The sequence below is a fragment of the Micropterus dolomieu genome, linkage group LG01 (genome assembly GCF_021292245.1).
Source record: "Micropterus dolomieu isolate WLL.071019.BEF.003 ecotype Adirondacks linkage group LG01, ASM2129224v1, whole genome shotgun sequence".
Lineage (NCBI taxonomy): Eukaryota > Metazoa > Chordata > Actinopteri > Centrarchiformes > Centrarchidae > Micropterus > Micropterus dolomieu.
Genome location: NC_060150.1, coordinates 41,065,468 through 41,093,444, shown reverse-complemented (window position 1 = coordinate 41,093,444; position 27,977 = coordinate 41,065,468). Strand labels below are relative to the sequence as shown.

The 27,977-nt window shown below is 40.9% G+C and overlaps 2 protein-coding genes across 2 annotated transcripts in view; one reads left to right on the top strand and one right to left on the bottom strand.

The window, feature by feature from the left end:
* The first annotated feature begins 226 nt into the window (after positions 1–226).
* Positions 227–26,422, top strand: LOC123978407 (F-box/LRR-repeat protein 7-like). Its single transcript, XM_046061662.1, has 4 exons — positions 227–611; positions 5,408–5,497; positions 23,177–23,788; positions 24,584–26,422. The coding sequence occupies exons 1-4, from the start codon at positions 575–577 to the stop codon at positions 25,318–25,320; spliced, it is 1,476 nt and encodes a 491-aa protein (XP_045917618.1). The 5' UTR covers positions 227–574; the 3' UTR covers positions 25,321–26,422.
* A 58-nt stretch (positions 26,423–26,480) lies between these two features.
* LOC123982230 (RNA-binding Raly-like protein) overlaps positions 26,481–27,977 on the bottom strand; it is a 42,000-nt gene continuing 40,503 nt past the window's right edge. Inside the window, exon 8 of the mRNA XM_046067689.1 lies at positions 26,481–26,561. Coding sequence (XP_045923645.1) covers positions 26,481–26,561 — 81 coding nt within the window. The remainder of the gene's footprint in view (positions 26,562–27,977) is intronic.

The window sequence follows — 27,977 nt, the reverse complement described above, 5'->3', positions numbered from 1 at the left end:
CTAACATAATCGTCTTATTTTCAAAGCATTTGCAGTGTAAAGGCAATGAAGTATCGTCATATGTTATGATTTCTGAGCCACAGTCTCGGCCTGTCTTTTTGAAATCTCCACATCTCCCTCTCTGGCCTGCGGTCTCTTTAAATCCGACTCCAGTGGACGAGGGCTGCGCGTCCTCACCAAGTTGTCTGGCCGCTGTGATTGCCCGCACTCAGTCTGATAAACAGCTGCTTACCATTAAGGGCACTTCACAGAAGTTTTCTCCCAGCTCCTCGAATCGGCATTTTTTTTCCGTTTGTGTGTCTGTGTGCGCGTGTTGTTTCTAACGTCCTGTGTCTGTGGATGTTCACATATAGAAAGTCTGCAACGCTGGAAGCTGAAATCCGGATTCTAGGTTTGCGTAATGCTGAGGCGTCCTCTGTTCAACATCTGGATTAACTATTTGGAGTCAGAGCTAGCGGGCCCTACACGAAACTCTGACTGTCCAGCCTATCTTTATGGAAAGATTGCCATTTTCTCTGGAATTTAACTCCTATTGATAAACCGGGTTTTGTGCATAGATTATGTATTCTCTAAAATGGGTGCGAACAATGGAAAACTGTATGGAAGCGAGGGTAAGTGCTGTGATTACGACTTTTAAAACGTTTTATTTGAATTCGACTTTGAAGGAAGCCTTTTTATTTAAAAAAACAAACGAGACTACTCCAAGGCTACCATGTTACCGTTAATTGCGACTGTTTCTAATTTGTGTCTCAACTCCAAACAGAAAACAATGCAGCAGTTTCTTGACTTTAAAGCTTCCTTGGGTTTGTCTGAAAATTAGAGAGCTAGCTTAAAACGAGCACTTTTCCCTCTGTGTCTTTTATTTTCTTACAGTTAAAGAGTTTTCTCTCTGCGGGTAGAGTTGAACTTACACCATACTCTATTCAAAAATCTTAAAATTTTTTTTGCGTATGTGCTGATATGGAGCTGAAAGCAAAATATGACTTTTAATAGTCTACTTTTTATACTTTTGTGCAACGTTTATATTTTTCATATAAGGTAGAGAGTGACATCTGCTGGTCGTATTTTAAACATTTTAAAATGAACTGTTTCTAACTGTAGAGTATAGGCTAACCTCAAGTTTAAACAAAATCACCTCCAGCTGCTTTCAGTCCAGCCACTTCTCTACATTTCCCCCCCAGAAAATGAACTTGTTTTGTCTATGTGGCTTCATTTTAAGGCATTTTACTGTAATTCAATTGTAGGTGACAGCATGTCCTTGCATAGGACGTATTTGACATGCAAGTATCAGCCCTTTGTGTTTAATATAGTAAAGGTTATGCTTTAGACAAGTAGCCTAATACCATAAGTTAGAGTCCAATAGCACGTCACACAGTCCAACAGCTGACTTGGCAGGGCAATGAGTTCATCAGACAACACCGAGTAGCCTAATGTATGGCAGATTCTTTCAAAAAGTGTATTCCTGCAGGTTTATTGGACGTGGGTCAAGGACCTGTGGGCAAGTCCACAGATTCTTTTGTCCACAGTCCCATAACCTATTGTTGTTTGATTTGGCAGCCATTTTGTGGATATTGGTCAATGCCATATGATCCTGATCATGCAGTAGACACCTTGGAAAGACACAAAATAGCTGTGTTAATGAAAAATGCCATGCTGACAAGTGAAAGAGCTTCTATCTAAACAGCTCCTCCTTAGATGGTTTCTTGTAGTGGAAGTCTAATAGTTATTAAATAATAGGCATGTTAGTATTTTTTATTTTTATTAGCTCTCCTGCGGCTGATTGTTAAATGTGGACTGGACTAAATGATGGACTAGACTTGCACAGCAGAGATTCTGATTGTAATGCAAAAATGCAAACATTGTTACAGATTTTTATATTTATTAGAGAAAACAACTAAACATAAGCAATATTGAAAAAAATTTGGCGCTCTAGCTCAATAGCAATAATGTGGACAATATTGGTCTATAAGTCAAACAAAAGTAATTAGTCATCAGAGCTGATGGCCAAGCAGGCCATCAGCTCTGATGACTAATCAGGCCTTGGACATTCCCTGTCCATCTCTCAGCTATTAGATATATTCAGAAAATTGTTTCACCCAACTGGAATGCAGCTTAAATCCAGAAAGAAAACATTAGATACTGATATTATAATAATCAAAATCCATATCTGCCGACTCTCATGTCACAATGATAAAATCTCCAGCCATTGCATTAATGAGCCTGGATTATCAGCTCAGCATGACAGACGCCTCCATTGCCATAGGCAAGCTTAGACAGTTAGTACGAAGGATTTTAGCCTAGTAGTCTTTTTCACCTAATCCTCCTAAAACATTACATATTCAGAAAAACTGTGGTCCAGCTTTACCTTACACTTACTTATTTCTGTCTCCAGAGCAGTAATGTTTGTATAAATAACATTCCAGTGTGCTCTCTTCCTAAGTCAATAACTGCAGAGAAAAGATTGGAACTCATGATGTTAAAAATAACAAGTGGATCAGCTCCACCTAGGAATCCAGCCTGTTAAGGTACATGAACTGATTCTATCACAGATCTGAGTCCTCCTTGAGCTTATTTTGAAACATACCAGCCTTTTTTTGTTTACCCTCAGGTGAACAGTCATTAGTCAGGTGGGGAAAATATGATGTAGGCTATGCAGATTGGATTCTTGTTTCACAAGTCACCTTCACCATTACAATATCTGATGGTTGGCGCTTGCCAAGATTCTGCCTTTTTGCTGTACAACATGAAACACAGGCATTACACTCCAAACTCAGTATAAATACTAGTGCAAACATTCACTTGTGTTTATTGCAGACGATGTTTTAGTTCCCCAATTAAAACTGTTATCTTTTCTATGCTCTCAAGGACTGAAGCTGAAAACATCCCTTTTATGATTTAGCAGTAATGCAGCCTCTGTTTCTGGTTTCTGTTTTAAGTGCAGGGATATGTGAAAACATTTTAGAACAAGCCTATAACATGATAAGTAACTAAAAGTGATGTGAGACAGTTTCTTATGAATAATTGCGCAGATAAAAGTAATACTTCAATTGTAAAATGATGGGATTTTAAAGGGGTTCATAACGGTCAATACGCATTTTCTGAGAATATTTAATTATCACAATATATCTCAAATATGTTAGCCAGTTATCTGAAGTGTTTATCTCTATCAAAAAAAAAAACATTGCTTAAACCTTAAAGTTATTGTACAAGTTAGTTGGCTGCGTGGTGAACTGAAAACAGTGCAGTGAAATAAACTTGGGTTGTTTTTAGGGCTGCAACTAACTTTTTAAGTATCAAATGATTAATAGTTTGTTCTATAAAATGTCAGAAACTAGTGAAAAACATCAACCAGAAGGCATGGTGGCATATTGAGATGTCTTCTTTTGTCTGACCACCAGTCAAAACCCCAAAGAGATTAATTCTACATTCGTAGAAGACTAATGAAACCAGTAAATAAATTGACATTAGAGAAGCTAAAACAAGAGAATATTGGAATATTTTTTCTTAAAAAAGGCACAAAACGATTAATCGATTATCAAAATAGTTGCTGAGGAATTTTATGTCGATCAGTTTATCGACTAATCATTGTACTTTTAGTTGTATTGATAAACAAGTCAGTCAATAATTCGTTTTTATTTAAACACATTTCATGTTGCACGCAGTAGTAGTGTGCAACATAAACAAGTTGTTCTATGATACAGTGAGGGCAGACAGAATGTAAATTCTGTACTGAATTGCTATTGCTGAGAAAATAGAGATCATTAAAAGTATCAAATCTGGGATTGACTCATGCGTTTCAAATTTGAAGTATTTTAACTTTAATATTCACATTATTATACATTGATTCAACATACTGTCATTTCACAAAAGAAGATGATGCATAGTATTTGTGGTATCATCATCTTGATAGTGTCTAAGACCGGTATCTCAACTACAAGTGCAGAATCCTGCAGTCTGTCTGCCCACATCTGTTTTCAAGTGTGACTCCACGATTAATTACACACTGGTCACAACTATGCAGCAACTCCCCACCAACACATTATATAAGCACAAGAGAGGAAGCAGGAGCTTTTCAGAAAGTTGTTTTTCCATGAAAGACAGAAAACAATCGGCCTTGCACAGATCCACATGCGTCAAACAAACAGCCCTGCAGAGTTCCTCATGCTGAGGAAAAGAATGCTGTAACCAGCTAAATATTAAAATATATTTTCTGTGTTTACCCAGTCTCATGCTTTCTGCTCTGCTTAAATATTAGAAAAAATGGTCTCATGTTGACATCTGCAAGCTCCTCATAATTTCTGAGTCATTTCTTGGGACTAAGGAAGCCATAGCAGATGTGCCGCTTCAGTGATGTCACTGCAAAATGTCATCCACAGTAAGACCATATGAGCTGCATTGGTTTAAATAATTGTATACGTATCCAGTCATCATGTGTCTTTCGTGCGACCGAATATGGAATGGCAGGTTGCATTTTCTTCTCCCTACACAAGCTTTCATATTTACTACTTATTTCGGGAACTGTCCAGTCTGTTTAGGAGGCTGCACTTGATGTGCATGTGGCTGCGACTGTTTGGGAATACCTCTTCGGTCTGTCCTGCTGGGTGAAAGGCGCATACTTAGTCTCAGGAAAGCCACAAAGCTGCATTTATGATCTGACAGAGGAATGAAATGCCATAAACAACTACTCCACAGGCAGCCTGCAGTCAGCATGGCAGTCGTCCTCCAGCAGCAGAGGCCCACATTCAAAGAATATCTCTTTGAAATTTAGCTCTCATGTGTATATAGAAATCCAAATCCTAAATCTAATAATACAACGATAGCTCATAAAGTAAGCATTGTAAATTCATGTAAACTTAATAAAAAGCTCTTTCATGTAGCAGTTGTGCAGACTGTACGATCTAAGAAGTATGCCGCTGATGCTCCATTTTATTGTAATCATTCATTAAAGAGAGTGATTGCTTGTATCTCGCGCAGGAGTGTTTCCTCGCTCGTCCTCCGTCGAAGCTAAGGCTGCAGGGGATTTCAGTAGGCTTTATTCTTCTTCCAAATATCAAAAATGGACACTTAGTCAAACAAACCCGCAGAGACTTTGTGCGTGCGCCAAGGCCAACCATTCATCCAAACTTGAGGAACATAAAAGTCATGAAAGCAGAGAGTGATGGACTTTATATTTCCTTACACTTCATACCTCCTTAACATCTTAAATACATCATCAAAGCGCAATTCCACCTTATCTCTGACAGACACTCTTTAGGATTTAAGCCTAGAAAGTGTTTTCTCTCAAATGAAAAGATTGATTTTCAAAAGGTTGTAGGGTAAAACCAATAAATCATAACTGCGGTTTGTCATCTGACAGTTGCTATACTGTGTCCCAGCAGTTTTGTTTTTCTTCCCATTTTGCCTGCAGGTAAAGGGAGCTCAAGCATCTCTTCTGACATAAGTTCGAGCACAGATCACACACCAACTAAAGCTCCTAAGAATGTGGCTACCACCGAAGGTAAGGCATCTGGTGCTCATTAACCAAACTCCCCTCCCTTCTTCTTTCCCTCCTCTTCTTCTTCTCCTCCTCCCCCTGCCGCCCTTCTCTTTCCCCTCCTCATCCACTCTCTGTGCTGCCTATTTTTGGACAGAAACCTGTGTGTTCCTGGGATAATTCTAAATTGAAAACAAACTCACAGCTCCCATCAGAACCCAGAAACCAAAGGCATTTCTTGGGCTTTGTTTTTGAAGACCAAAAAAAAAAGGGGGGGGGGCATTTCTGGCTTCTCATTGTGGAGGAATGCTTATCTAAACTGTGGTCGTATCAGGCTCAAAACGTTGCCAGGGAGGGAGGTACGTGTGCTCGAGAGAGAGGAGGGTCAGAGGGATTTTGCTGGAGACCGAGAAGGTGTGGGGAGTGAAAATGGGAAAAGAGACCTTCCTGCTCAAGACACTGTTGTTACTCCTCTCTGTGCAGCTCTCTGGCTCTCTCGCCTCCCCAGCACTCCTGCCTCCCCGGGCAATCTTTCAGCCCTGGCAGACTGACTGTAGGAGACCGCTCCTCTTTGTCAGGAGTGTATGTGTTATGAATGTAAACTGTGTGCTCACTGTAATGATTCAAAAATAATTTGCAGCTGAAAGATGCCTTTTAAAGCCTCCTGTCAGCGGTTGTCTCCAATGCGGATAAGTCGGATACAATTTTCACAATCTATCAGTCAAAGCAGAAGTTTGTTTTTATTGTAAAAGACCAGAATGAAATCTCAGTCTTATTAAAAGTACTGCAAAGCCAGGTGCTCTATCCCCACTGTCTTGTAGCTTTTGCTCTCTACAAAATCAGTGTTTATTACAAATATGAATATTTATAGAAAAAATCTATGGTCACATGGTCTTAACCAAACACTTTCCTAATTGATTAATTTTTATGATAAACTTGCTTACTGATCAGTGTCTTGAGGAAAACCTTTCCACAAGCTTAACCATAATCATTATCCTTTTACCTTTGGTTTACATTAACCAAAATAATTTTACATAATGTTAACTTAAAAAAATGTATACACAGCTTGACGACTAGTAGCACTATAGAGCAATGTTTTTACAACATTTTATTGTTTGATTGTTTGCAAGAACACTCCACAGGGCAACCTTTACCTAGAAGAAATCATGACAGTTTTCATTTTTTGAGGCAAATACAAATTTGTAGAAAACTATGAAAAAAGGGTACAAACATTTGTACTTATTATAAGATAAGATCACCTTAAGGATACATTTTACATTTAAACCGGTTTTAACTAAATGTTTTAACAACAAGCTGAAAACACAACATAGACATATTATTAGATTATAAAGTCGATACAGCTAACGTGTTAGCAAACAGTTTATTTTTACATCCATCAGGCACAGAGCACCATTAGCATTCAATTGCAGTCATGTTTCTAAATGTCAGCCAATATCTACTCTCCTTTTAGCTCTGTTTTTAGTCTCATCAAACTTTTTGAGAAAACTATCTGGTTCTTTAGTCGCTAAATGCTCCAATATGTTTGCCAGCTAGTCACTAACTGTGTCTGTCAGCTCTTTGGTGCTAAGCATGTAGTACACAGTGGGTTTATCAGCTTTTTCACTGAAAACAGTGGCAAGCTAGCCAACCAAGCTAGACAGCAACCACCGCAAGAGCACTTACAGTAACTTTACCGATGTGTGAGTGTGTTATCTAGTAGGTTTGCTAACATCAATTCGACATTTATAGCTAGCAGCTAAACCTCTGACTGTGGCTGATTTAGCTCAAGTCAACAACTTTGCTAAAAAACACCAAGCAAGTGCAACAACACAAGACACAGCAAGCCAGCCAAGTTATTACTTAATGCTGTAGTTCAACAGCAAAAAGGCCATCTCAGCGTCTGTCCTGCATCCTTTCAGCTCTTTAGCTCACGCCAACGAGTAAAAGCCAGTCCGATATTTACTCTTGTCTGGTGTTTGGCTCACTCACTCTAATAATAATAATAATAATAAGAGACGCCATTAACCCTGGTGTACCATCAGCGGGGCTCTCAAGTTTTATCAAATGTTTGGAGTGAGATAACGCGTGTTAGAGGAGCCACTCAAATATTTGCAGCTGCGGCCCCTCGGCCCCAGCCAAGTATTTACTAGCAGTTAAATTATACCTATAGTTCGTAATTGACCCGAACAAGAAAGAAATTATAACAGTAGGTAAATCTGATAAAAGAATATTTAAATATATATATTTATATTTCAAAAATATAATATAATTCATACATAATAAAAATAATCTTTAATTGCAGTTTGATACAAATTTGTAGTACCTCAACCAACTAATTCATGAGGAATAATAATCTAATGATATAATATATAACAGGTACAGTCATATGGGACATTTTTCTTTCTGCTTTGTGTAGTAGTAGTCCTTTTATTTTTAATTGGCTAGCCTACTTCTACATTTTCCTGCTTATAGCCCACTTACATACTTTCACTTAACATTTTCAAGAGTATTTTTACAATGAGGTATTAGTACTTTTATTTATTTTTTAAAGGATCTGAATAGGCCTAAATTACTTTGCTCATCCCTGGCTAAAAAAGCCAAAGCTTCTGGTTGCAAAGAGGTTGGAGAGTTTTTGACTGCATCAATGATCATTTAGCATGAATTTGGCTACACTCCCCAACATCAGCTGCAACATCTTTGATCTCAGGCAAGTGATTTCATCCATCCATCCATCCATCGTCAACCGCTTATCCTGTGTACAGGGTCGCGGGGGGGTGATTTCATCCAATCATAAAATCAAAATGCTAAAACAAAAACAAACCTGCAGTTACCGCATTCATCGGATCTTGCACTTCATCTTTCACTCCCTGTGTGCATGTGCATCCATGTTGCCTGGTAACGAACGTGCTTGCAGCGGGATCACGGAGTTTACCCGGAAACAACACATTTTAATTCCTGATCGGCTTAACGGCTCTGGCATTTAGTAGGCTACAGAGAAAACTATGAACTTGGCTCAAAAATTTTCGACCATTAATTGAATATAGCGGGACAACTTCGAGGGCGTTATCTCATAACTTACTTCTCAGAGTGAGAAATACAAGGTGTGGCGTGTGAGAGTGTGAACTGGCTGATATGCGTGTGTCTCACGGTGAATGCGTGAGGCTTGAGAGCTCTGCATCGCAATGATTTTGAAGCTGTTATTTTAAGATAAACATCCATCCATCCATCCATCCATCCATCCGTCGTCAACCGCTTATCCTGCGTACAGGGTCGCGGAGGGGGCTTGAGCTAATCCCAGCTGACATTAGGCGAGAGGCGGGGTACACCCTGGACAGGTCGCCAGTCCATCACAGGGCTAAGATAAACATACTACATGATATTGCTTTAATGTAAAAAATATTGATAAATGCAGTTTAAAGCATTTCAGTATAGCATATCTTTATAGCACTAATGTCAATTATCAGTAAAATGACTGTATAGCATCCTCATCCACATGTCTCACAGTGCCTTACAGGGTTTGAGAGTGTGCTGAAACTTCCACTGGGCAGGAAAGAGTATGAGTCAGACATTGAAAATTAAATCTTAGAACACAGTGAAGTAATCACGGAGTCATTGATTTTGATCAAAAGCCTTATCAAACTCCCCACAGATACATTATGGTCTCTCTCCATTTGCATTGTGGTCTCTCTGTCCAGTGACTCACTGACTGTTCTGCACGCTCATACACAAACAGTATCTACTCACCGAGGTCCTCTCATGCATTGTCATCACCAATCTTAAATTTGCTCTGGCGTGATGAATCTAGTATTCTTGTGGCTGGGAGCTGCCCACAAGAAAACAAATACCAGCTCTAGCCTGTGTTTATAACTGTCACTCAGCTGAAGATTTCAAGGTGTTTCTCAGAGAGAGAAGAAAAGGAGCAGAGAGAACAAAGCGCAGAGGCCAACTCCTCACAAGACATCAGATGTGCTTTTGGTGTCACGCACAATGTGTGTGAATTAGTTTGTTTCAGTGAGGTTAATTCACTGATTAACCTCTTAACTATAGAGTGAGTTGTGCCGTGCTCCTGTGAATGTGCATTAGGACGAGGCAGATTACTGTTATTCATTCGGCTTCGCTGGAAATGCTGACTCACTTGGATCCGTCCATGGAGGAGCTGCTGGAAGTGCACCCAGAGTATTTTGGGGAAATTGATAATTGTCCTGAATGTGTCTACTTGGAGAACAACCTGTGCAGATTGAAATATATAGACAGAGTATAGACCATAGCCAGTGGCTTCCCGACCATAATTTCCCTACTGTGTTATGACTGAAATTGTTATTTTTTTCTCCATGCTAAGTGGGAGTAATTACATGGTCTGGAACCACGACGGCCACAGTCAAATCCCCCCTCCTTAAAAACACACACATGCACATACACAAGTACACACATGCATACACGTGTTCATATACTCACACACAGTGGCAGATCACCACCACCTCGTCGTGTGGTCCACTAAACTAATCAGGAAGCAGTCTGGGCAGTTTCCCCGCCACACACTGGGAGTACTCACATTAGGGTCTTCTCATGCTCCCTATTAGTTAGTTAGTTAGTTAGTTATTTAGTTCATTTTTAGCTCACCACTGTATCAAATTTTTTCTGGTAACACGTATACAAAGCAAAAAATAACAGTCATAACACTGTATCTACATACTTTGAGGTGACAGGTTTCGATGCAAAATGTCAAATAAATTGTTTGCCAAATAGCACAAGAAGGAAAAATAAACGCTCCAAGCCAAAGGTTTATGGATGAAGGACTTTTTTCCTCATGTCCCATGCCTTGTCCAATCAACTGCCTGAATGTTTCGGACGTATATAGCTACCTTTGTTTCTGTTTTTATTTTACAAAACACCATATTGTGTGGTTCCCAGTGAAAGGAAAATAATTTTCTATATCATTGAGATGGCGAATTGAACAAATCCACCTTTTTTCACACAGACTGACATACCAATGCAGTTTTGAGTGTTTTAATCTAAATAATGACAGACCTTTGACTATCAGATAGGGCAGGGTAATGAATGGTTGAAAGCAGTATCACAGTATTTAAAAAAAAACACTTCAGGGTATGTAAAACTTATGTAAGATGACATGTAAAATAGCCAACTGATGTTCAATTCAATAAACTGAGATGATATAAAACTTTTCACACTTCAATCAAAACCATTAATAACTCCTTTTGTTAGTTTTTAATTACAGATTGCTTGAAATTATATTGAGGACAGCTGAACCATACAATTCACCTTAAAGCCACTTTATAACTTTTGCGGAAGAGCGGTTAAGGTGGCCACAAGTGACAATTACGAGATAATGGCATATGTTAAAACATAGTGTAACAATAGCAGAGTAGAGAAGAGTCATCGAACTGCTTCAGTAATGTCAGCTACACGGCAATATCTACGTAAAGTTAACTAACTTTAACATGATCAACCATAAGCTGCTGGTCATACCAGAATAAGTAAGGTTGCATCTGCAAAACCCCTAAGTTTATTGAATTGTGAAAGAGTGTGATTTAATGCTTATGGATTTAACTTTTCATTTGTAAGAAAAAGATGGTTATTTCCTTTCAAAAAATACATAATCTCCCTTTAAAGCCCTGCGTGTAAGATCCAAGAGAAGCCACTGAGAGTGAATGGCTGGAGACAGCAACAATTTCACCAGAATTGTTATTTTTCTACAAACAAATAAAAATGTTTGCCATCAGAAGTATCTTAAATATGCTATAATGATCTTAAAACACTTCACATAGTGGCTTTAAAGTAACTAAATCATAATATTGAAATATTGTTCATCCCTAATAACAGCATACAAGTGGAAAGTAGGCCATTGCCTGTTTTTCTTCACCAGTCCAACATTTATTCCCACAAAATCAACATTAGGAAGTTGCACTCATTCTCCTCCTGAAAACAAACCGAGGCGGGCAGTCATCTGGCAAGTTTTTACAACGTGTCTCTGTTTTCATTTATTATTTAGACGGGCTTGTGGTGGCCTGACCCAGCTGAGATGCTTATTAGCTGCAGACTGAAAGGCACAGTCCTGGACAGTAAATCCTTCCTGTGGGATGAAACTGAGTATCTCCCAGCAGGGGTTACACTGTGACCTTGTCTGGGCCTCAAGGGTTTGCTTTGGCAGAGCCAAACTCGGGGTACTATAGGAATGCGGCTCAGACATGGCAGGAGCTAAAGTGACAACACCCTGAGATGTTCGGCCTGTGTGTTGTAACTCTTGCAGACTGTTCTGATTCCCCTATATCAGCTGGAGCCTGTGCCAAGCTTTAGTCACTGATGTAACACAGACTCACAGGGGCGTTGATCATGTCAAAGCAGCCTTGCTTTGGGGGTCAGCTCTTTCACCCGTTTATAATGGCACCAGGAAACTAGCTGGGAAACAGGGAATGGTGGGAACAATGAACATGCCGACATCCTTTCTGTCTGCCAAGGACCAAAGAAACAGTGATAACAGTGATGAGGAAAGAGCTTACTCTGTTGTTCCACGCCATAAAACACTGTAGTAAAAGATTACACTGTACATATCATCATCATCATCATTTAAATGCAATATTTCTCTAAATTTATCAAACACAGTGAACACTTCTTTACAGAGATCTGTTTTTACAGCCTTACTGTGCAAGTAGGATCAGACAACACAATTTAGTCACTGGGCATCGGCACTTCAATTTGTCATTTTATCATAGTGGAAGACAACTAATTCTGCATGTAGGATGATTCCCGACATAAAGATTAGAATTTTTTATGCCTTCTTAAAGTGTCTACAATGTGTACCATGTCTTCAGTGCCCAAGTGTATACATGGCAATAAGACCTTGCCTGTTCAACTTGCATGGCAAGCACGTTGTGAAAGACCTGATTGATCAGGGTTCAATATTTAGTGGTAGACATCTTTAAGCCAAGACAAAGAAGGAATTCTGGCACATTTATCCCGTAATCTGGCATGTTATGTTTCCATTAAAATGTTGTTTAAGGTGTCTGGAATTTTGGCAAAATAAAATGTGAAATCAGGGTGGGCCTCTGTCAGCTACCTTTATACGAGTATATATAAAGAGGTCATATTATGCTTTTTGGCTTTTCCCTTTCCTTTATTGTGTTGTATCCTTTTTGTGCATGTAATCGGCCCAAAGTCTGCCCCAAAGGGTGTTACCACCTCCCACAGAAACATGGAACATGGAATGCTGCTTTGCACTGAAGATACACCTGTGCATCACTGCAGCAAGGTGAGAAAGCAAAATCGCTGAACCACTGGAGGTCCGGAAAAGTGCTCAGTGGTTACGTTACTCTTTAAGAGGAAGGAGAAAATTAGCCCTTGTCCTTCACCAAATTTGGAAATACATAGTTTCACTGGATTGATTTTTATATTTAAATATGTTTATCATTTTGGGGGGTAAATTCAAAATGCACATAAAAACAAGTGGACTGAATTTGCCTATAGTGACTATCAGTAGTAAAATAATGTCCATTAACTCAAGTGCAATTTTGAGGTACTTGTACTTGTATTTCCATGTTATACAATTTTATACTACATATTGAACATTTATCTGACAGCTATAGTTACTGGTTACTTTGTAAAATTTAAAATTGTAAATTCAATTAGTCCGGCTAATCAAAACCTAATGTTCTTTTTTTTGACTGGAGAAGAGAATGATAGAGATCACAAACTCTAAAATAATATTATAGCAGTACATGCTCCTAATATTGATCAGTCTTAGTTCACAGTCTAAACAGCCACCCCCCAGAAAGCCCCAGTCTCTAGCATGTTAATATTTTTTCCCTCCCAAAGGCAACAAATCTCTCACACTTCATCTGTAAACTAACCTCACGCGCCGATGACCCATTTACTTGTGTTTACTCAAGCAGATATATAGAGTTTCACTGTTGATTTTTGCCGTGCCAAATATGAAAGAGGTGTTTGCATGTGTCATTGCCGTTGGGACATTTTCACTGCATGGAGAAGATTTAAGTTGTTATCCCCCGTTTATGTTATACATGTAACTTTTATCATTCGTAAGTAGTCATTACTGCAGTATATCTTTTGAGCCAGACAACTTCGAGCCGGTGCGACAAATGTATCTTTGATGTGGTGAAACGTAATGCTGCATTTGTTACAGCTGGGTTGGAAGTTCTCACACAGGCAGAGACGTTTGTTTAGATGAAGAAGCATTTGTTTTTGGATGGAAATGTTTAGCAGGTGTTGACTATCTTAAGGAGAATTGGTGGAAACATTGTCCACCACCTCAAGAAGATTGTAAATGCAGGCAGTTCTGGTGGAAGAAAAATCTGCTCGCCATTATGGCTTTGGACACAAAGCAGCAGCCTCCAGTTATTTTAAGGCTTTTTTTTAAACAAGCCTATAGCAATTGCAATGAGAAATATCAGTGCTTTACTTCTACTCCTCATTGGAAATTGTCGATGTAAAGAGACAACACAGAGAGGCAAAGAATGCCAAAGCTATTTTCCCCAGATTTTCTCCATCAGCTGTCCTCGCTCCTCCCCCTTTCCTTCTACCGCTCCTAGAGCCAGGAAATCTGAGCAAAAAAGCACAGAACAAGGCGGTGAAAGAAAAAAGAAAACAAGTGAAAGCAGTTTGGCGAAAGAGGAGGTAGAGGGGAAGGAAAGTTAAGGCAGTTCGGTGAGCGGAGCGCTCCATCTTGTAACTCTTCTCTGATTACTGCTTGGTCTTCCCATTCTCTGTCTCAGGGAGAAGACCTCTGGCCCTGTTGTTCTGAATGCGTTTGCCATTTTCTTCAACAGGGACAAATTTTTTCAGTTCTACTACAGGAGCGTGTTTGACAGGAGTTGGGAATGACGCCACCTGGCCGAAGCGCATTCTTGCTTGCTTCCTGTAAGTTTTTGGCTCGGGAGCGATGTTTTTACTGTGATACACCTGGGCCTTTGGGCTTTTATGTGGCAGCACGACCACAGTTGTGAACCAGTTGAACTGACACATCGGACTTCCCCTCCCCTCTTTTCATTCTGCGGTTTGTTTCATTACGTAAGCAGGGAAGTGTCAGTTGTGGCTGAAGCTGCAATGGTACAAAAATGAGGGGAAAATATAGACAGTGTTCTCAAAGGGGTCTTGGATGGATAAATAGAACCACGTTTTTTAAACATCCAGTACAACTAAATTACTTTTTTTTCCTTTTAAATAACAATGTGTGGTTGCACATTACACCTGGCTCACATTTATTTGATGAATGTTTAACAACATTCTTCCTGTGACAAATTTTAATGTGGCATATAATTCTGATGTATATAACGGAGATGCTAAAGTGCATAGAGTTTCAAAAATGCAAATTTACCGGCTAAACAGAGATTTAATAAAGACCCTTTATGAAGAGTTTTTCTCTCTCCCTAAAGGCGTTTCTACCACTTGAACCCTCTCTCTGAGTTTATAACCACTAAAGTTCCAGCACTTCCCTTGTTCTGTTGCTTCAACCACATGAGATCATTACATTTGCTCCTCATCCCAACCAAATCAACCGTTCAGGCCAGCGTTCGCTTTTCCATTTCTGTCTCTGCAGCTCTTCGCGGTGCTGTATGTAGCCAACGTTACCCTCCTCAGTCATTTAACACGACTGTCACTCCACTCTAACCCTCCTCTCACTCTGCTGCCAAAAAGGATCAACTGTACAGAAAGGCATTTCATGCACATGGTCGCCCTATCTTTGACATCCTGATTTACACAACCTGTAAAAGATGACATCATCTTGAATTGCAGCGATTTGCCAAAGGCCAGATCAGATTTGCATGATTCCAAATAGCTTTTGGAGTCTGAACCGTCATCTCTATTCTGGAAAATTTGCGCTGTGATGAATGGACTCACACAAGTGCTCAATTTGGAAGGAGCACCTTTGAGTAGATCACGCCTTTAAATTTGGCTTTAACATATCTGAGCGTCTGCTGTCCTCCTCTGCAGAGGATTTATAAAGTGACAAGGGCAGAGTGTGGAGACGTTTGTGTCTTTTCAACCGACAGAAGGTCTGTAAGAGGAGGAAAACTCCCTTGAGGAAATTGGCCGTGCTGTGGGGAAAGAGCACTATAGCTCCTGGCTCCTTGCCGCATGCATGGCTGAAGCTGTTGCTGCACAAGCTTCAAAAATGAATCGCGAGACTGAGTGAATGTGAGAATAGCTGCAGTCCAGAAGTAGTGGGATTGTGGGGGTTGTGTGGAGCTAAGGAGTCTGTTTCCTGTCCAAGTGTGCACATTGTAAAGGAACCAGCCGGCCCTATTGTCTTTCAGGTTGTCCAGTGACGTAAGACCTTCCTGTAGTGAAGGCTTTACTGATAGCCCAGCCGCCACACTGTACGGTAATATCAACTTCCATGTATTCAATAAAAACCCAAGACAGACACAGATGTTTTTTATCCCAGGAGTTCTCTCTCTCAGTCGGATGTTTCCCCTTTAAAAAACTGGAGCACATAACCGTTTAGTGCTGATAAATCAATTGAGCTTTTGATTCTCTTTCAGTCGAATCCCCTGCTGTCTGGTTGTTTTTTATTGCCTGGTACTTCTTTTCTTTTTGTTACCCCTCTTGCATTTGTTTGGATTTGATTTCCTGACTCATGAGCAGAAAATTAGCATCTCTGATTCCCTCACATGCACCACACCGCACTGTCACGGTCTTGGCGGCGAGAAGCACAGTTGAAGCTCGCAGAGCAGGAACATGTCACAGGGCTAATGGCACTGAGGTAATGGATTGGTCTGTTCTGCCAGATGCAGCAGTAATAATCCTACGAGCTCCAGACAGGGTCTTAGCAGAGCTTCACAGCGATGCAAGATCCTGAAAAGAATCCCTATAGCTTTAGTTTATGACCAGACTGCGTCAAAGTCTGGATTGACCTTGCCTGTGCACTTGTCTCGGTCTCTGGTAAAGTCTGCAGCCTCTTTTGCCAATTTATCTTCCCTCTTACTTTTCCTCTTGCCCCTATTTTTTTCTTTTAGAGGCCCTCAAATGATCCCCTGAAATCAGTTTTTTGTCATTAGGGCGACATCACTACAAACCTCCAGCTGCGCCTCTTCATCACGAAGGCATCTTGTCTTTCGAGTGATCACTTCAATTGATTTACATTAAACTTCTGGTATCAAAGCACAATCCAGATGTGTCTCAGAAGTAAGGCTAAGTCGATGTTAATGGGACCCTGCTGCGGCACTGCTGTGGATCAGCATAGATTTGGGTATTAGTGGCAAATGATTTCAGCCAAGTATGCGTTACTGTGGCAATATGCACATTCAAAATGCATGAGTTTCTCTTTCATTTCACCACTGTTCCGTTGTTCTTTGTCCAGGGTAAAGACCAGATGTTCCACTGTTTCTCCTTTGATTTCCTAAACCAAGCTGAATCTTCCACCATCTGCACTTACAGCGACTTCAAGAGCAGTTTAACAGCTGCATGGTATTTGTTCTGTTAATGATAGGTTTGCAGTGATGCAGAGATATAAAACACGACACCGCTGGTTGACTTCTACAGATTTCAGCGGTAACTGAGAGTTACAAGAATGTTTATTCTTTCATGCTGAGAGTTCGGGGCTGCAGGTATATGCTCTGCACTCCTTTATTCCAAACCATCCTAACTCAAGGTCCACTTACTGGCGTTATCCTGAGCTTTCAATAGCATCAGATGGTCCTTGTAAGCGGAGAGAGTTTGCTTAGTTGTCATGGAGATAGATCTGTTGACATGCAAGCTCAGTGTCTGTTATGATTTCATCTCTAGGACCTCTTATGCCTGTTGGTTTATAACTTAAGTTTTTTCCTGATCTCATAAATTGTACTAGACGTAATGATCCCAACTCAAGGGCCACTTACATGTGATACAGTTGAAAGCTCTGGAAAAAGCTAGTATAGTAAGTAGACCTTGAGTTGGGTCTGTTTTGAGAAACTAAGATGTTCCAAGGTCAAGAGTGAACCTTTTTGATGAACACTAAAGTTGATCATTAGGAATATTGGGAGTTTTGTCAGACAAAATGATAGCCAGTATATCTCTACTGGTTGTCATTCTAGAAATAGTTGTGTTTAATTTTTTAAGTTATATTTAAAAAGGTGTGCATGCAGGTTCTGGTAAATGTTTTGCAGGCATTCCTTTTATGTCTTAACTCCACAGCTCTTTATTTAGCTTTATTGTCTCCATGGTTGGCTTTCAATCAATGCGTTTTGTTTTACAACAGAGGTCTCTTGTTTGAGAATACAGAAAAATGTGGTTTGCAAATGCATCATAGTGCATGCAGCACCATCACATAGAAAAAAGGCTCACACACTGCTGAAAAACTAGTAGAGGTTCGTCAGATGTGAAAAGGACAAACGTCATTCATATCCAGAAGTGATAAAGTGGTAAAAAAAAAAAAAAGTTAGTATTTTGGTCAAAAGATCGCTGTCAGCAACTTTAACAGTGTTAATTGTCAATTGTGATTGGATAAACAGATGCCTCACTCAGCGAGAAAACAGACAGATAACACCTGTGCACCCTTGGAGAGACCTAGCTGCTATCTATCCAAAATCCAATGCAACTAAGCAACTGTAAAGCTGTCTTCACTTAACTTTTGCCACCAGCTGTGTGGAAGTGTGACTGAGAGAAGGGAAAGGGGGTGGATAGTCTAATTAGAGGCACTGTGTTTCTCTGGGCTTGAAACACTCTTGTGATCAGTGACACATGTAATTACGCAATTTGGAAGTTGCTCCTTTAGCCAGTGGCAGATGAGTTTGTCTCCTGCGTGCACAATCCAGTAATGCCTCAAGAAATGTGTCGGTGTCGTGCCTGCACGCGGCTCAGTGGAAAATCTGATCTTCTCCTGGCTGTCAAGATGTTTTTTTCATGACTTTCAAGACCCGTGTGGATCTTTATGTAGCGATGTCACGGGATTGATACTTGAATTAAGATTTTTTGCCAATACTATATGAGCTTATATCATTAATATTTTTACTAGTTGAAAAAAATGTAGTCCATTTGCCCTAGTAAACATATACTGATTTCCACTTGTTTGTACAGGTCTGTGTTGCATAGTGTGTGGTTCCAGCCATGTTGGATAAATCCACAATCACTAGGTATTAACTCAGGAATCTTGCAATATTTGCAGTGTACCTGAATAAATAAAAGCGCAGCACCGCTATTGTCATGACATATTTGGACAGGTGTGTGAAATTCGAAATAGATGAGGTGTTTATAATGACCTCAGACCATTAAATCCTTTGTATTAGTAAAAAAAACACAGGCCAAGATAAGCTAGATGACCTCAAGGAAATAATCCTACACGTTTAAAGTTTAACCAATCACGGGCAGACCACCCACAAAAATATGATGCATTAAACCCAAACTGAGGTCAACCATATCCCATAAGAACAATTAAATCCCACTATCCTCCTGTGAGCCGAATGAAATGAGTTCGATGCAGATTTTTAACATGCAATGCCGTCTGGAGAGCAGCGCTCGCCGTTTTGCTCAAATTCGGATGCGAGTGAGAATTTTAGGGCACACGAGAGGGAGTTTTAAAGTAGCCGTGAATCGGCGGACATCTTCCCGAGAGGATGTGTCTGTGGATGTCATCAGAGGCGAGCCGGGAGGCAGACTGAGCCAAGGTCTGGAATACAGATCCCCAGGACAGCGTCACTGCCCAGCTGTCTGTCCCTGCTCACAAATCCACATGACAGGCAGGATGCTGTCCATTTGTCATGAAGATGCAGACACATACTGTGTACAACCAGCTGGCCGTCGGTCCTGAAGCATCCATTAACCAACCACGGTTCAATTATGGTTCAATGTAGTTGACTGGGACTTGATGTAGGTTAACACAGTGTATGAAATGTATGGGAATCAAAGGGGAATAGCAGGTAGCAAAAGTACTTATAGGTACACCTAACAATATAATGTAATCAAATACAACCTTAAAAAATGACCATAGAGTTGACTTTTTGGCACTTTCAACAAAAAAAACAACATTATAAGCTTAAATTACTACAATATTTTGGACTGGAAAACTTTGGAAATAAAGAGGAACTTGACAAAAAAATCAAGTACCAAAGGTTCATTTCAGCCAGTTCCTGTTTGCATTTTCACAGCATCTGAACAACGAAAATTAGACAAATTAGACTGACAAAGGTTTAAAAAGTTTGAGCTGCAGTTTTGGCAAGTAACCGTGGCCTCTCTGCAAAGTATCGAGAATCTGCTGAGTGATTTTTTTTCCATTGTTTTTTCCATAACCACATTTAAATATTTACCAAATTAAGTTAAGCTGAGCTACTTCTCTCTTTTACTATCTTTATCTTGCTCTTATTTAAACTCCATAACTTTGTTTAAACCCCAAAAACAGTACAAGAAATTCACATTCAAAGTAATATTGATACTAGTGACAACCAGGGCTCAGATGCAGTCACGCAAGGCTTGTGTTTAACCAGCTTGCAATGCTGCACTGCTAATTCCACTCCGATAGTTCCTGGTTCACCAGAAAGTACATAGGCATTGACAATTTATGGGGGGTAGGAACAACAAACCAGGAACCACTGAAGCTTCCTGTGGTTGAAATTCAGATAACGTTCCTAGTATGGTTCCTGGAAAAGTTACTGTGGTGGGAAAGGGCAAATTTGATCCGGTATATTTCCTATTTGAACAACTGGCAAGTTCCTGAGTTCCTGTAAAGGTTCCTGGGTTTTTGGAAAATGTCTTGCATATTAAAAGTAATACTACAAACACCAAAACTGATATATTTCCTTTTGGAATACAAATGGTACCTCAAGAACCGTTTCGACACTTTGTAAATGTTTTGTTATGACAACTTACTTGAGAAAATTGAAAAACAGAGATGAATTCATCCTAGACTTGCCTTTATCATCACATGACTATTAATCTCAAACATACAGAATGATCTTTATTTTGAAAGATGATAACTTTCAAAATAAAGCCCATAAAGCCTGAGATAGTGGGACAGCTGTAAGTGACATCATACTCGTGACTACTTGAAATGCTTTTAGTGATGATTATCAATCCAACTGAGCTCCTCGAGACTGGACAAGATGAAATTGGAGGGGTGTTGAGGAGACACAGATAGCATCAGAGAACAGCACTCAGTGTCCCAGTGTGATCGGTCAGCCTCGGGAATCAGATGCTACGCCCTGGCTCCGCCGTCTCACGCCATCAGTGATAGGATCCAGCCACCACTTCTCACAGCTGCGTCTTCAGACGCGGCCGCAATCAGCGCACATCTGTCAGGAGGGCCTCTGTGTTTACACAGGGCTAAGCGTACATTGTCAGCCCCAGCGCCAAACCCCCTCAGGTGGCCGGTTTGAAGCTACGGCGTTCATCTGATGAAGAAGGCTGGCGACTGCTGCCCAAATGCTGGGAAGATCATTTTGACACATTTTTTCCTCAACGTCCAAAAACATGATAGTCCATGGAAACTCCTATTCATTGATGATAAAAGCTGGTGTGGTTATGGCACCATCATGATGAACCCTGAACCTTTTGATCCATTTTCTTATTCCCACAAATATCTTGTAAATATAATGTGACATTATGTCATTTCCAGCACAGATGCAGTGACAACTAATGGAACAAATGAATTTCAGTGATCTAAAACAGCAATGGTAAAGATCAGGATATAATGTTCAAAAGGAAACACTGAAGAGTCATACAGCAAGAAAGTCATTATAGTAGAAGAGAGACCAGCGTCTCCACAGACAGTGGCCTCAAAGGTCCAGATTGCAATGCAGCCACGACGCATGCTACGTTTAAAAGGGGCATTCCAACACTTTAACACATTAATTTTGGTTTACTGGTCGAAGGGGAACTCCAGTGATTTTACACATCAAAGTCTATTTACAGTTGTTGGGGAGAACTTCTGCATATGTGAAAAACATTTGTATAAAGCCGTTTGAGGCTCCGGGGGGGGGGGGCTTTGTGAAATCAGATAATTTGTCTCAAGTGGTCTCATTTGAGTCATCGTCGGCTGGGACTGAAAACTACATGTTTAAATATTCAAAAAATCTGAGGGTGTGGACATAGAAAGAAGTGAGCTTACCATACCACTGTAGCCCTCTACTCATCTCGGCTCGAAGCTACATTAGCCGCTACTAGCATCATGCACACGAATCGCTGATCGGTGTTCAAATTGAAATGTAGCTATAAGGTTTTGACAAGGAAGAAAAAAGAAGTTACCTCTGGTTCTGCTGCATCGGTTGTGATCTCTTCTTAACTGTCCATTGTGAGTCTGAGAATGTTATTGGAAAGCGACGCTAAATCAGTGGAGTACTCTTTCAAAGGGCAGTACTGCTCAGCCTGTGAAAACAGCTGTATAATGTCTTATGTGGCTCTGAAGGGTCCTTGAGAGAGAAAATAACCCAAGGGTTATCTGAGCTTGGGTTTGGAGACTACAGTGTTTTCACAGAAAGCCTGCTCTAAAAACTGGGTGCATGGAATTTGAAAGATGTTGTCATTACCAGACAGGGAGGGTCTAATGAAAGGATGCTCTAGGGTGCATTATGTGTAGGATCCAACCCTACTAGGGCCTAGATTATTTATTATAAACTCATGTCACGCCAGTGAGTTTCCCTGTAATGAAATATGCTATATAAATAAAATTGGTTCACATTACCTAAAGGTTTGGATATCTCAGCCTCTGCTGCTTCAATTGTGACTATTAGTTTTATCAATCTGTCTCATGTGAAACCTCCAACTTCATGGAAGTGCAATACTAAATCCCTTGAATACCCCTTTAACATGCTAAGCTAGTTTTTCCTCTTTCCATCTTGGTTTTACTAACAGGATCCACAGCTTCCCTCTCCTCCTCTGTAAAACACAGAGATGACAGTACATTCATAGAGGGCATGTTTTTTTTTATAGTTGTCAAAGGTCAATCTGGAAAATGTAGGAAATTAAAAGTGCATGGAAGGAAAGTACAGCAAAAAGGTAAATGCAGTGTTATTCCTGGAATATATCACTGATAATTTAAAAAATTCTTCTTTCTTTTAATAGAAGATGGTAAACTCTATTGCACATTCAAGATTGGCACTGAATTTAGCTTTTATGAATTTCATCGCTTCAGAGTAAAAGCCTTAACACTGTTTAAAACCTACTGTGTTACCTACTTATTTTATCCATGAAAACCAACCAAACATTTTCTCCATACAGATCACATTAGACCAGGTCTACCTCAAAAGCCACTGTACTTACATTTAAGACAGATTTAACAAGATGGGAAATAAGAAAACAAAAACCTCACACATATGTAGTTTTGAAACATATGAAATGAGAGCCTTAAGCAAGTGTTATACTTTCCGCATCCGCGAGTACGCGAGGGTCCGCGTGACAAAAATATCATCATCAGAGGGTGTACGCGTAGGTTCTGACATCCACGTGCCTCCCAATTTTTGGGACCAATCGATCTACTGCACATGTGTGGAAGAAGTCTGCCAAGCTGACTCCAGAAAGTAGTATAAACAAAAGTAGACTGTGTCCGTGGCGTCCTCAGCTGTCCCTGTACGCTTTGAAGTATATTCAAGGCTTTAGTTTTACAGGGTTATAAATCAAAAAACTGTGAATCACTGTAATTTGAAAATGAACAGTTCAAAACACAAAGGGTAACTTTTTTGTGTCATCAGGAACGAACTGTTATTCTCTTTTCTCTCTTCACTCTTTTCACATCTATCTTGTCCTCCTTTCATTCACGTTTAGATTCCAGCACACGGACTCTGAGCACCCCCAGCCCTGGTCTTATCCTACCATCCAAGTCCTCCTCTCTCTCCTCACCTGCCCTCTCCAGTAATGGCCATGAGACCAACTCCTCTTCCTCCTCCTCTGCCCCCGCCGAGACCGTCGCCGTGGTCCACTCTCAACCCGGCACTCACACGCGCTCCCGCCAGTCGAAAAGCCACCACCACGCCCCAATTGACCTCCTCCCCGACCACGCCCTTCTGCAGATCTTCTCCCATCTCCCCACCAATCAGCTGTGCCGCTGTGCACGCGTGTGCCGCCGCTGGTACAATCTGGCGTGGGATCCGAGGCTGTGGAGCACCGTCCGGCTAACGGGAGAGCTGCTTCATGCCGACCGTGCCATCAGGGTCCTGACCCACCGGCTGTGCCAGGACACCCCGAACGTGTGTCTGACCCTGGAGACGGTGATGGTGAATGGCTGCAAAAGGCTCACCGACCGGGGGCTGCACGTGGTGGCTCAGTGCTGCCCGGAGCTGCGTCGCCTGGAGGTAGCCGGCTGTTATAACATCTCTAACGACGCTGTGTTTGAGGTGGTGTCCCGCTGCCCCAACCTGGAACACCTGAACCTCTCAGGTAAAAAGAAATATACTTGAAGCCAAAGCCATCCTACCTTGATTGGTGGCCAATGGTAGGCTCACTCAGTTTTATTAAGGAGTGCCTGCTACCCTACATCACGCACATGTGTGGATTTACCTCAAAGAATTCCTCTTCTCAGTCATTTCTACTCAAGCTGGTGAAATCATTATAGGAGAAGCAGAAGCTCTGCCAACCTTAAGCTCCCATGTGGGAGAAGAAAGGCTTTCTTTAGCTGAAAGCAGAACTTACCTCAACATGAGTAAGGAGAGCGGTCTGCTGCTTTCATTAAGGAAGTGACACAAATAATATTGACTTGGACGGGACTCTGGTGGCAGAGCAATGCCTGCACCATTAGCACCAGGAAGTAAGCCCTTTGTTGTAAAAATAGGCCTTAAAAAAAACCGTATGGCTTTTATTTGAAAGGCACAAAATAATGAAATCAACTGCTAAGGACATCAACCTTTGATTTATTTCCCCCTGAAAATTTACCACAGTTTTGTTTTTCTTGGGAGTTGTTTGCACATGCTTCTTGTTGCATGCACGCAGCCAAATACAGCAGGTTTTACTCTGGCGCCTCCAAGTGGCCACTCATTTTTAAGCTTAGCCTTCAAAAGTGAAATTGTCATAAAAGATAGGTTCACCTCAAGTCAGTCTTTAAACAATACTCACGTGCCCTCACTTGTCGTATTAAGGCAGGCTTGAGAAACTGTGAACTAATGTGATCTAAAAACAAGCTTCTTTGGAGAAATAATTAGATTGTGAGCTGACAACCTGTGCTTCCTCTTCCTCTAGGCTGCTCCAAGGTGACATGTATCAGTCTTACTCAAGAGGCCTCACTCCAGCTGTCCCCTCTACATGGCCAGCAGATCTCCATTCACTACCTGGACATGACCGATTGTTTTTCCCTCGAGGATGAGGGTTTGCGAACTATCGCCTCCCACTGCCCCCGCCTAACACACCTGTATTTGCGTCGCTGCACCAGACTGACGGATGAAGCCTTACGCCACCTGTCTCTCCACTGCCCTTCGATAAGGGAGCTAAGTCTTAGTGACTGCCGCTTGGTTGGGGATTTCGGCCTGCGTGAAGTCGCCCGCCTTGAGGGCTGCCTGCGCTACCTGAGTGTGGCCCACTGCACCCGCATAACTGATGTGGGCATGCGCTACGTGGCTCGCTACTGCCCAAGACTGCGCTACTTAAACGCCAGGGGTTGCGAGGGGCTGACAGATCACGGCCTGAGCCACTTGGCCAGGAGCTGCCCCAGACTCAAGTCTCTGGATGTGGGTAAGTGCCCGCTTGTGTCGGACAGCGGACTGGAGCAGCTGGCTATGTACTGCCAGGGCCTGAGGCGAGTGAGCCTCAGAGCCTGCGAGAGCGTAACAGGCAGAGGACTCAAAGCTCTGGCGGCCAACTGCTGCGAGCTGCAGCTTCTCAACGTGCAGGACTGCGAGGTTTCGCCAGAGGCTCTGCGATTTGTTAGACGCCACTGCCGGCGCTGTGTCATCGAGCACACAAACCCCGCTTTCTACTGAGACAGGAAGTTCTTGGACTGGTCCTCTGACAAATGGATGTTTTAATATTCCTGCTGCGGAGTTGGCAGAGTTCAGCGGCTGATGTGTCAGAACTGGTTGAAAACTGGTGTGCAATACGGGCCAGAATTTGTCTCTTTAAAACCGCTCGGTGGCTGTTACCGCTGTCCTTTGAAAATACTTCCATAGAATGTATTTAACATATTTATCTGTAAAAAGGTAGAGAAGTGCAGTACTTCAGCATATTACTTTTTTCAACACCACAATTTACCATGTAACAACATGCTTCAACACTGAGCACTGGGTACAGTTGTGTTACCATTTAAAAGCATTGCAATATATTTTATTTGAAAGGTCATCACCTTAAGGCCCTGAAACATAACCATTATCATACCTTACTACATCTATTTATAAACAGCAAGTATCTTCAGACGAAACCACTAAGAATGTAGCTACGAAGCAGCAACTAAAGCAGATCTGGTGATTAAAGATATCTTCAGTTTCACTTGCTTTATGTTTTGTGCATATGCACTTTAGGCAGTAGTGCTGACAATCACTTCAACTGAGCTCAAAGTGTCATCATTTGCTAAGAACTGATTTGCTGTAAATTAAAAGTTACTATTAGCCAGAGGACTTTTACCGCCAAATAGAAACAAACTGTTATGGGATCGTTGTTGAAAATAAATAAGAACACATTGCTGCTACAACTGTGCCAATAAACTTCTTCAAAATCTGCCGCCACAACTGTGAGTGTTTTACTCAAACCCTCATTACTGTCTTAAAGGATTTATGCCTGCACATGTTGGTGAGTCATTACAGTAACCGAGGATTATCTTGGAATGCAATATATGGATTTGTAAAATGTATTCCTCTTTAAAGAATGACGTGTGTGGGTTCTACAGGGCAGCAAAAGGTGTATCCTGCTTTCAGGCCATTGGCTGAATTAAACCTGCTTGTAATTTGATGCGCACCTGTCTGTCCAGCCCAAAGCTATCATTCAGATATATACTGTATACTTTGCACTTTGGTTATAAGATTGTCTGTAAGTCATTATTGCTGCAGTTATATTTCCTGTTTCTGTTTAAAAGTATTGCTATCTGGCAAATGTGAGTTGGGTTTGTTTTTACTAGAGATTATTTTTCAGTCTCAAAAGGAGGCATCTGTCAGCTATGGGAAACCTTCTCCCCCACCTGCTCCTGATTGTTGCGCTCCTGCGGTGTTCCTTGGCTCAAGCAGGCAAGTATCTAACATAATCACAACACAAAGCAAAACAAGAATATCTCCAAAATAATCTGAACTGCTAATGAATCAATTTAGATCTTGAAATCAGTTTTGTAGGAGGTAGATGTGCAGCTGCGAAAACAGTCTGTGCTTCTTTGTATAACAGAGCTCTGTAACTCAATGCACCTCTCACTCGAAGTTACAAACTCAAAAACTAAAACTCCAATTTTCATGGGATTTTCCCAAAACAACAGCCTTTGCCTTTGTTTCTGTCCTGCTGTTATTACAGAGATATCAGAAGTAAACCGCACACCTCTACTTGCGTCTTATTTTCGAGCCATGACATTTTATCCACAATTGTCTAAGGATTATGGGAAATTGTGTTCATTAAACGCTGCAAAAAACTGAAATATTGAATGAATAACACACCATACAGTTCAGAAAGGCTTCACTTCAGCTCCTTTATACTTGCAAAACTAATGACATTCCCATCAACCTCAGCTCTACTTTGTTTGTTTTCTACTTTGCATAGCTGTCGAAGTCTGGAAAACCTTCCCTGTTAAATAACCCATCAGTAGAATCACCTTTACCTTAATGCGTAGTGACCCACTTGTACTGTCTCTGGGGACCAACTACCAGTTAGCCTACTACACATGCATACATGTTTCAAAATGAATTAAAAGGAGCTTTAAAACAATTAATAGAAATGTTTTAAACTACTCCAATGAAGGTTAAAGTCAAAGGCAACTGGACTTGGTTGAAGATACTGGAAGACGTTTCATCCCTCATCCAAAGGACTTCTTCAGTTCTGACTGACTGGTAGGGAAACTCAGCTATTTAACCTCAGTGGGTTCTTTTTGCCAGGATCGTCGATACTGCTGGTTCGTTAGTGAAAAAAGGCCATAGAACGTCTACAACAGCTACAGAAAGACAACACCATCAACTGTGAACAATAATAATAATAATAATCCTTATTTGTAGAGCACTTTTCAAAAACAAGTTACAAAGTGCTTTAACAAGTGTAAAGAATAATACAAAAAAAAAGATAAGAGCATGAAAATTTAATATAAAATTAGTAAAATACAATAAAATAAAAGGGATAAAATAAAGTCAAATAAGATCGGGAAAAGCTCTCCTATAAAAGTATGTTTTAAGAAGGGACTTAAAAGAGTTCACTGACTCAGCCGACCTGATTTCCTCGGGCAGGCTGTTCCAGAGCCTCGGGGCCCTGACAGCAAACGCTCTGTCCCCTTTAGTTTTCAGTCGAGACTCTGGAACAGACAACAGACCTCTGTCCGAGGATCTCAAGGTACGTGCTGGTGCTTATGGGACTAAAAGTTCAGAAATATAACAAGGCGAGAGGCCATGAAGAGCTTTAAAAGTGATCAATAGAATTTTAAAGTCAATTCTAAAACATACTGGGAGCCAGTGTAATGAAG

Bases quoted from the DNA above. Each gene is read 5' to 3' on its own strand.
- LOC123978407 (XM_046061662.1), top strand. From the start codon at position 575: ATGGGTGCGAACAATGGAAAACTGTATGGAAGCGAGG. The intron at 5,498-23,176 runs GTAAGGCATCTG...ATTCACGTTTAG, and splicing joins GAATGTGGCTACCACCGAAG to ATTCCAGCACACGGACTCTG. The intron at 23,789-24,583 runs GTAAAAAGAAAT...CTCTTCCTCTAG, and splicing joins GGAACACCTGAACCTCTCAG to GCTGCTCCAAGGTGACATGT.